This window comes from Sphaeramia orbicularis, chromosome 17 (genome assembly GCF_902148855.1).
Source record: "Sphaeramia orbicularis chromosome 17, fSphaOr1.1, whole genome shotgun sequence".
Lineage (NCBI taxonomy): Eukaryota > Metazoa > Chordata > Actinopteri > Kurtiformes > Apogonidae > Sphaeramia > Sphaeramia orbicularis.
The window spans coordinates 55,385,210-55,395,102 of record NC_043973.1 but is presented as its reverse complement, the minus strand read 5'-3'; the positions used below and the strand labels follow the sequence as shown (position 1 = coordinate 55,395,102).

The following is a 9,893-nucleotide window of genomic DNA, read 5'->3' as shown; positions in this document are numbered from 1 at the left end:
CAATATCACAATAATACTATAGTAAACAAACAGAGCAAAATACCCATGTGAATATAGAAATAAAAGTTTGAAAAACAAAAATTAACCTCCTAAAAATATCGATTCAGTATTGTGAAGCGAAATATCGCGATATATTGTGATACCAATATTTTCTTACATGCCTGCCCATAATGCACATGTAGAAATGATAAGTTGAGGCAGAATATTGTTAAAATTGCACTTATTTTTCTTAAGAAATTAAAGTTTTTTTCAGGTTATTCACATCTTTTTTTGTTTGGATAGTTTATAAAAGTATTTTTGTAATTTTTTTTTTTTTTTTTTGCACTAAAACAAAGACATAAATTTGTAGTTGTCATTTACAGGTTATTCTGTTATTATTTTACTGGTCTGACCCACTGGAGATCAAATCAGGCTGAATTTGGAACCTGAAAGAACATGAGTTTGAGAGCCCTGGTTTGAACTGAACAGTTAGTCATTATTTATGGCTCGTTCTATCTTTTTATTTACTGGTTTGACACAAATGGACTCTTAACGTCTCCAGTGAACATTCAACTCAGCTGTGGGCCGGACAGGGCTGTTACGTGGCCGGTTCTGACCCACGGGCCGTATGTTTGGCGCCGCCGACTCAGGCCGTTACACTACGAGGCCAAGGATGCCCGTCTTGACCTCCAACCAAGGTTATCATTAACTAAAACTAATGAAATGACAAAAACTAGAATTGAGAAAACATTTTCATTAACTGAAATAAAAACTATAATTACACAAAAAAAACCATAACTGAAACTGTATTGTGTGTTTATAAAACTAAAACGGATAAAAATTCTGGATAAAAATGGGGTTAGTGATGTCAAACTGTTCTTATTTTAGTTCCAAACTCCTAAATTTGAACAATATTCTTCCTTTTCTACATTTGCGTAACATTGTGTAATACACATGTATAAATAATAAGTTAAGGCAGAATATTGTTCAAATTGCACTGATTTTTCTAATGGAATTTCAGTTTTTTCAGGTTATTCACATTTTTTCTACAATATATATATTTTTTTTCTTAAACTAAAATAAAGAGAAAAACTTGGAGTTGTCATTATTTATAGGTTATGATGTCATTATTTTACTGGTTCCAGCCCACTTCATATCAAACTGGGCTGAATGTGGGACCTGAACCTAAATGAGTTTGAGAGTCCTGGTCTAAGTGAAGAAGAACCCCAGGGAAACATCCTCAGACCTTTACATATGTGACTGTGTGTTCATGTCCACCAAGGTTATTATCATTAACAAAAACTAACGACACGACGAAAACTAGAATTGTAAAAACATTTTCGTTAACTGAAATAGAAACTAGAATTAAAAGAAAAAAACATAACTGAAACTGTATGGTGTGCTTACAAAACTAAAATGGATAAAATTCCCTTCGTTTGCATCTTTGTCACTGTTGAAAGCAATTTATTTCGTTTTAGCAATTTTACTTGCTGTCACCATACGACACCTGACAGTCTGTGACTTGTGGTTTCCAGTCGTCTTCTGGTCCCCACTCTACCTGGGAACATGGGGACTAAAGTTGGGAGAAAGCAGCAGAGTCCTGTCTGGGATTTATGTGAATACGACAAAGAAGAGAAAAAAAAAAAAACTAAAATAATGAAAACTAATAAAAACTAGCAAACCTGCTCTAAAAACAAATTAAAACGAACTGAATTAGAGAAAAAATAAGTCAAAACTATTATAACCTTGACTCCGACCCCCTCGGACAGAGAAAACCAGGCAGAGATACAAAAGTACAACTCACAAAATAAAAGTCCGGTTTATTGTCAAACAACAAACTTCGCACATACATCAAAACAGGCCGTCATAAAACAAAAAGTCGCTGACAAAAAACAAAATAAAAGGAAAAAGAAAAGAGGCTCTTTTCTTTGGCCTTACCCTCCCATACAAACAAACTAGTTATGGTACAGCTAAAGTACATACATTAAATTTACTGGAATGCTCTGAGTTCAACGGCTTAAGAGGTTCTTTCATGTTTTTTTGTACTTTTTTTTTTACATGTTTTTTTTCTAGTATCTGTTGAGATATTGTAACATGGTCAACCAAGTAAAATCTTTTTGTTAAAGAAGCACCGATTTTGGTCTGAAGAGATCGCTGCTGAGAGAGAAACCGACCCCCCCTCCGAACAATATGTACAAAAATATAAAATGTAAATAAAAATACAAACAAATTCTCCTTTTCGTGTTGTTGTCGTTGTTGTGAAGCCGGATTTCTGCGTCGATGGGTTCCTCTAGAAAATTTGTCGCAGTTTGAGGGGAGATCGAGTGGGTGTGGTCGTGGTGATGTCGTAGCTGTTGTTGAACTCTACTTGCTAATGACCATGTTGGGTTTGTTTTTTTTTTTGTTTTTTTTTTAAATTATTTTTTCTTAATTCAGTCCTCCAGATCCTCCACCTGAGACTTCAAAAACCGTCGCAGGTGGAGAACCAGGAAGTGGATCAGCAGGATGGCGCCGCGGAAACGCATCAATCATCGTCGTCGGTTTTCTGCTTCTTGGTTTCGACGTCATCCTGAAATGAGAAGAAGGAGGACGGTGAGTGGGTGTCAGGGGTGCAGATGGAGCGCTGTGATTGGCCGGCGTGTGGGCGGGCTCAGGTGCGTAGCCTCACCTCGTCGTCCTCGTCGTCGTCCTCAGCTGCCCGTTTCGTGCCGCCCTCGATCTCGTCGTCATCTTCCTCCTCGTCCTCCTCGTCACCTGGACATCAAAACAAAACCACAACTTTTTACTCATCTGTCACACCTTTGACTTTGATATTTGCAATCTTTGAGATGCTTTTTTTTGTTTTTTTTTAAAATCACCTTCTCCGTCGTCCTCCTCGTCTTCCTCATCCACTTCCTCGTCTTCCTCATCATCTACGTCGGGCTCGCCGTTCTCCTCGTTCTCCTGAAAACACAACATTTGGCATCGTTAGCATTGCGTTTGTGTCCCGGAGGTGTCGTCCCACTGCATCTCTGCCGCCATTTCCCAGGTGATGTAGGTGTTTGATGGAAGTGGGCGTTACCTTTCCATTGGTGGCGGCGTCTTTGCCATTCTCCTTCTCCTCTGCCAGTTTCTTCTCTTTCAGGTCCTAAAGTTATATATATATATAAAAAAAAACAGCAACAGAAAAGTTAGCAGCAGCTGTGAGCGTCCACAGAGCTGTACCTGCTCCTCTACCTCTTGGCCTACTTAGACAAGCCCCGGTGCATTCTGGGTAAATGCACATTTTTCAGTCCCTGTGCTTGTCAGAATGGAGCCTTCCTATTTAAACACCATACTGGTCTCTGCAGATCCTCCCCCCGCCCTCCCTCCCACTCCATCCCCTCTAATGTGTTGTAATCTGATACTTTGATGTGGCCCCCGGGGCACTCTGGGTATTGTAGTCTTCTGCGGGCTGCCGTCGCCGCCATATGTCACGAGACACGCCCGGGAGAGGCACTGCAATACCCAGGATGCACCGCTCCGTTTAAAATAACACAGGAGCAGGGGAGGAGGCGGTGGAGGAGGAAGAAGAGGAGGAGGAGGAGGCGGAGGAGGAGGCGGCAGCGAGACGCACGCTGCTGCCACCGCTTGTTGTAGGACAATAGAAGCCGACACATGGCAGGCGCGGACCGGAGCGGAGGACGCGGCGGTGCGGGACCGGGAAACGAGGCCGCCAAACGCAACGTCCGAACATGCCGTCGGGGCTTTTCTTTGCCTTTTTTCCCCCCACTAATAACACCGGAAAACCGCCCGCCGCCTATTAATAGCCCCTGGTTCGGTCGACACCGTCCGCGCGCGCAGCGCTTTATCCCCGCTGCACGCGCCTCCCTCACCCAGCCTCATATACTGTTATTGATTAATTGCTTTACATAATCTCATTGGTTCAAATCCATTAAGCTGGTTTAGGTCTGAAGCGGCTCCTTGTTCACTCTGGCTCCGCGCACTGTGCGTAAAAAGGCGCTTCTTGTGCGTAAAAATGCTCCACACACTATAAATAGAGTGAACAGACGCCCCCCCCCCCCCCCCCCCCCCCCCGGATTATCAGCGGTAATACCAGGCCCCAACTTTTCCCTCCGCCCCCCCCCCCCATATGTTCATTTGTTATAAGACTCAGAATTATTCACGTCCGCGGGTCTCATCCACAGGCTGGATCCTGTTCTCTAGCGCCGCTCCGGAGCCGCGGAGGGGAGGGGATGTTGGAGGTGGTGGTGGGGGGCTATTAAAGTTTTACCCGATGTGACTCAAAGTCCACCTGGATGGAAAGCAGCATTTTAGAAAAGAAGCACAGAGATGTTCCGGAGCAGAGGCGCAAAACCCGGACGGACAGACGGACAAAGACGGAGAGCAGCGGCGGCCCCGCACACCCCCACGGACACGCACCCGCACCCGGAGGGAAAAGAGAGAGAGGGAGAGAGAGAAAAAAAAAACAAACAAAACACTGAAACTTTTCCCCTGAGACACAAACGCGCCCTGAGAACAGGCTCCAAACACACCGGAGAAAAGGCGGAAGCCGGGACTCGGCGCGCGGAGGCTCCCCGGTCCGAACGGAGCTGAACCAGCCGACCTCCACAGTCGGTAAACAAACCGGGTCGGACGACCCGGTGCCTTCTGGAACGGGCCCGAACATAACACACCGACACAACATCCACACCAACACACACAGACGCGCGCGCGCACCGGAGCCAAAGTTGACATCGGTGTGAATTACGCACCGCCGCCTCCGTCCATTCAAACGGACCGGGCTCACCCTCCAGCCCCGGACGGAGCCTCCGTGAAGCCCGGGACCCGCTGCTCAGCCACGGTTACCGCTCTGCTCACAAACCCGCCCGGGACCAGAGCGAACCGGAGCCCGGAGCGGGATTTATCCGAGAATTAACGGGCATTAAGCAGCCTGCAGGACGGGGATAAATGTAGGAATAGAGCGGAGGTGCGGAGGACGGAGGTGCGGAGAAATGCTCCAAAAGCACAGTGAGGGGGAGCCGGAGCCGCCGCTGGTCGGAGATGTTCGGTTTCGAAGCTGATGGAGAACCGAGCTGCCCGGATAAACAAAGAACCCGCGCAGACTCTTAGTCTCCGGACAATGAGCCGCGGCGCTGCCCGTTCCCATGATGCGCAGCGCAGCCCCCCGCTCCCCGGTGCCACCGAACCCCCCATCACAAACTCCCAGGTCAGCCTCAACGGCGACTTTTCCCTCCTTTTCCTCCGGTTCCGTCCTCCGCTCAGACTCGGCCCAGTCCGGTGAGCGCGAAGCGACGACGACGGGAGCGGAGCTTTAAAATCTGGGTTAGAGCTTCACTGAGGGGGGGGGTCAGAGAGTCGGGCCGGCGGAGGGGGGGGCGGCTTACCTTGGCAGAGATGTCCGAGCCGGAGTCCACCTGTGTGTCTGCCATTGTTTTAGTTGGAAAATAAAGGACGGCTGAACTCAAAGGTGAATAAAGTAAATCCTCTCCTCGGGTTCACTTTGTCTTATTTTGTGCCAGTGGCCAATGCCGCTGACGGCCGAGCCTTTAATATAGGCTAGTGGGCGGAGTCCAGAGGAGGTCCGCGGCCGCTGATTGGCCGGACGCTCCACAGAGGTGTTCTCTGCGCGCGTTGGAGTGGAACAATGGATAGAATTTCTAAACCCGGAGCGGACGCCACGCCCCCTCCTGTCCGTCTGATTCACCCCCGCCGCTGCATCTGTCCCCGAAAAACAATACCGAGTCCGGTCAAACCGACCCAAACAGACCCGCCGAACACCGCGGCGCTCCGGCCCACACCGGTAAAACCACGGCGCTCGGTTCGGATCGAAGTACGCACCGAACTGCGCGCGGACAGGCGGCGCGGAGGCTGACGTAGTGTCACACTTTGATTGATTGATGTTCGTCTGGTCGAGTCAAGCGGCGGCTCGAGCCGTCCTCCCGCCCACCGCCGCGGCCAGGGGCTGAGAGCGGCAGGTTCTCAACACAAAAAGCACAAATGTGTCCAGAGTTAGTGGGTTGGAGCTGAATTTGAGCCTGGCCGCCTCATCACCGGCCGCAGGAGCACTTATCAATCACATAAAAGGCGCAGAGAGCGGAGCGCGCGGCCGCCATGGCTCCTCTGGGACCGTGTCGGCCCCGCCCCTTCCCGGCGTCCATGTTGGATCTCACTCATTTCACTGCGCACTTGACACTTTTTTTTTTTTTTACATAACAGATCATAAATTCGTGCGCCAAGGTCGACGCAAATAAACACACAATCCACGTCGAACAAACCAAACAGTGCTGTGGTGTTGGTGAATGTGTGCGGACCAGTGCGGAGCTCGTGGCCTCATTTCCTCTATTGTTAGAGAAAAGCCCCGTGGAGGAGGAGGAGGGGGAGGAGGACAAAAAGCAGTGCGACACAACAGACATGCGATGAGACAAGAAGTGCGCAAACCATTCTACTGTGCTCATGATCTGACCGCATTCTTATGAAACACGAGGGCAAACACGGATGTTTCTTACCCACTTTAGTACACATGGCTTTTACAAGGACAAAGCGGCGACAAGAAAAGCCGCCGACATAGCTGTCGGGTTGGGGGATGGGAGCGGAGTGCGCTCCGGTAACGGGCAGCCCACATTCACATTCTACTCCGATGACGCACGCGCAGCCGAGTGCCGTGCCGATTGGCGCAGTAAGTGGAATAAACACGGTTTTGACGCAGGGCGGGCACTGATTGGCTGAAGGGCATGTCCGTCAATTCAAACGCGGCTGCAGCAAAGTGCGGCTTTGGATCCGGGATCCGGACCGCGGAGGTACACGGTACCGTCCGACGCCATGATCTGTGTCGGATCAGGATGAGGGTCCACGAACACCAAGAACCGGCTCTGGTCCCGGTTCTGTTGGAGGAAGAACTTCTGAAGTAAAAGTACAAATACAACAGAGAACTCCCGTCCTCAACAGAGTTAATATCACACCGAAAATGAAGCAAGATCTGAAACAAAAGTAAAAATCTGAGTAAACAGAGGAGGAGTTCAGCGAGTGTCCTTTTACTGAAGTACCAAAGAGCAGAAATACTTTTACTGAAGTACCAAAGAGTAGAAATACTTTTACTGAAGTACCAAAGAGCAGAAATACTTTTACTGAAGTACCAAAGAGCAGAAATACTTTTACTGAAGTACCAAAGAGCAGGAATACTTTTACTGAAGTACCAAAGAGCAGGAATACTTTTACTGAAGTACCAAAGAGCAGAAATACTTTTACTGAAGTACCAAAGAGTAGAAATACTTTTACTGAAGTACCAAAGAGTAGAAATACTTTTACTGAAGTACCAAAGAGCAGAAATACTTTTACTGAAGTACCAAAGAGCAGAAATACTTTTACTGAAGTACCAAAGAGTAGAAATACTTTTACTGAAGTACCAAAGAGCAGGAATACTTTTACTGAAGTACCAAAGAGCAGGAATACTTTTACTGAAGTACCAAAGAGCAGGAATACTTTTACTGAAGTACCAAAGAGTAGAAATACTTTTACTGAAGTACCAAAGAGCAGAAATACTTTTACTGAAGTACCAAAGAGTAGAAATACTTTTACTGAAGTACCAAAGAGCAGAAATACTTTTACTGAAGTACCAAAGAGCAGAATACTTTTACTGAAGTACCAAAGAGCAGAAATACTTTTACTGAAGTACCAAAGAGCAGAAATACTTTTACTGAAGTACCAAAGAGCAGAAATACTTTTACTGAAGTACCAAAGAGCAGAAATACTTTTACTGAAGTACCAAAGAGCAGAAATACTTTTACTGAAGTACCAAAGAGCAGGAATACTTTTACTGAAGTACCAAAGAGCAGGAATACTTTTACTGAAGTACCAAAGAGCAGGAATACTTTTACTGAAGTACCAAAGAGCAGGAATACTTTTACTGAAGTACCAAAGAGCAGGAATACTTTTACTGAAGTACCAAAGAGTAGAAATACTTTTACTGAAGTACCAAAGAGCAGAAATACTTTTACTGAAGTACCAAAGAGTAGGAATACTTTTACTGAAGTACCAAAGAGTAGAAATACTTTTACTGAAGTACCAAAGAGCAGAAATACTTTTACTGAAGTACCAAAGAGTAGAAATACTTTTACTGAAGTACCAAAGAGCAGAAATACTTTTACTGAAGTACCAAAGAGTAGGAATACTTTTACTGAAGTACCAAAGAGTAGAAATACTTTTACTGATGTACCAAAGAGCAGAAATACTTTTACTGAAGTACCAAAGAGTAGAAATACTTTTACTGATGTACCAAAGAGCAGGAATACTTTTACTGAAGTACCAAAGAGTAGGAATACTTTTACTGAAGTACCAAAGAGTAGGAATACTTTTACTGAAGTACCAAAGAGCAGAAATACTTTTACTGAAGTGCCAAAGAGTAGGAATACTTTTACTGAAGTACCAAAGAGTAGGAATACTTTTACTGAAGTACCAAAGAGCAGAAATACTTTTACTGAAGTACCAAAGAGTAGGAATACTTTTACTGAAGTACCAAATAGCAGGAATACTTTTACTGAAGTACCAAAGAGCAGAAATACTTTTACTGAAGTACCAAAGAGCAGGAATACTTTTACTGAAGTACCAAAGAGCAGAAATACTTTTACTGAAGTACCAAAGAGTAGGAATACTTTTACTCAAGTACCAAAGAGCAGGAATACTTTTACTGAAGTACCAAAGAGCAGAAATACTTTTACTGAAGTACCAAAGAGTAGGAATACTTTTACTGAAGTACCAAAGAGCAGGAATACTTTTACTGAAGTACCAAAGAGCAGGAATACTTTTACTGAAGTACCAAAGAGCAGAAATACTTTAAGTGGAGTACCAAATAGTAGAAATACTTTTACTGAAGAACCTAAGAGTAGAAATACTTTTACTGAAGAACCAGAGTAGAAATACTTTTACTGACGCACCAAAGAGTAGAATACTACGTTCCCTGACACAGTCCTGAACAGTGGACAGACTTCAGACCTACAGTCCTTCTCCACTACCTGGACATTTACACGTTCTGCTCTGTCTTCATAGAACAGTTCAATAGTTAGTGGAATCCTCTGTTTCTGTCCCTTTAATCTCAGTTTGTTTGTTTTCTGCTCTTCTGTTTTCTGCATTTAACCGTTCATACCATAAACACTGGACAAATCGAACTCTGGAATCTTGCGTAATCTAAAACATGGGAACGTTAACGCAGTTGGTTGGACATACACTCCTTCCAAGCAGACTGTTGTCCAAACTGCGCAGTCTGGGTATTGGTGAGCACACCTGCAGATGGATCGGTGATTTTCTTACCAACCGTCTGCAGTCAGTCAGGATGGGGCCTCCTCACTCTTCTGTCCTGACAGTGAGTACTGGGGCCCCCCAGGGCTGTGTGCTCAGCCCCATGCTGTACACCTTGTACACCCATGACTGCGCACCAATCCACAACAGCAACATCCTTGTCAAATCTGCAGATGACAGTACTGTGGTGGGGCTGATCCACAACAATGATGAAACGGCCGACAGAGAGGAGGTCCTGAACCTCACCACCTGGTGTTCCCTTAATAATCTAGCACTCAACTCCTCGAAAACAAAGGAGTTGGTGCTGGACTTCAGGAGGAAGAGGAAGGATCCCCCTCCCCTTCTGATCCGAGGGGACACCGTGGAGAGGGTCAGTGACTTCAGATTCCTGGGTACATACATTTCTCAGGACCTCACATGGGGCAGAAACACCAGTGCCCTTGTGAAAAAAGCACGGCAGCCCCTGTACTTTTTAAGGTCACTGAGTAAGGTGAACCTGTCCCAGGAACTGCTGCTGTCCTTCTATAGATGTTCTGTGGAGAGCATCCTTACCCACAACATCTTAGTGTGGTACAGGAGCAGCTCTCAGGCTGACAAGAAGGCTCTGGAAAGAGTCAGGAAGTCAGCTCAGAACATCATAG

General features: G+C 45.9%; 1 protein-coding gene across 1 annotated transcript; it reads right to left on the bottom strand.

Moving 5' to 3' along the window:
- Positions 1–1,773: 1,773 nt before the first annotated feature.
- On the bottom strand, positions 1,774–5,612 carry LOC115437154 (prothymosin alpha-B-like). The gene is made up of 5 exons (XM_030160305.1): positions 5,346–5,612; positions 3,041–3,106; positions 2,838–2,922; positions 2,648–2,733; positions 1,774–2,548 (listed from the first exon to the last, which is right to left on the bottom strand). Exons 1-5 carry the CDS (start codon positions 5,388–5,390, stop codon positions 2,504–2,506), a joined length of 327 nt encoding a protein of 108 aa, XP_030016165.1. The 5' UTR covers positions 5,391–5,612; the 3' UTR covers positions 1,774–2,503.
- Between the last annotated feature and the right edge of the window lie 4,281 nt (positions 5,613–9,893).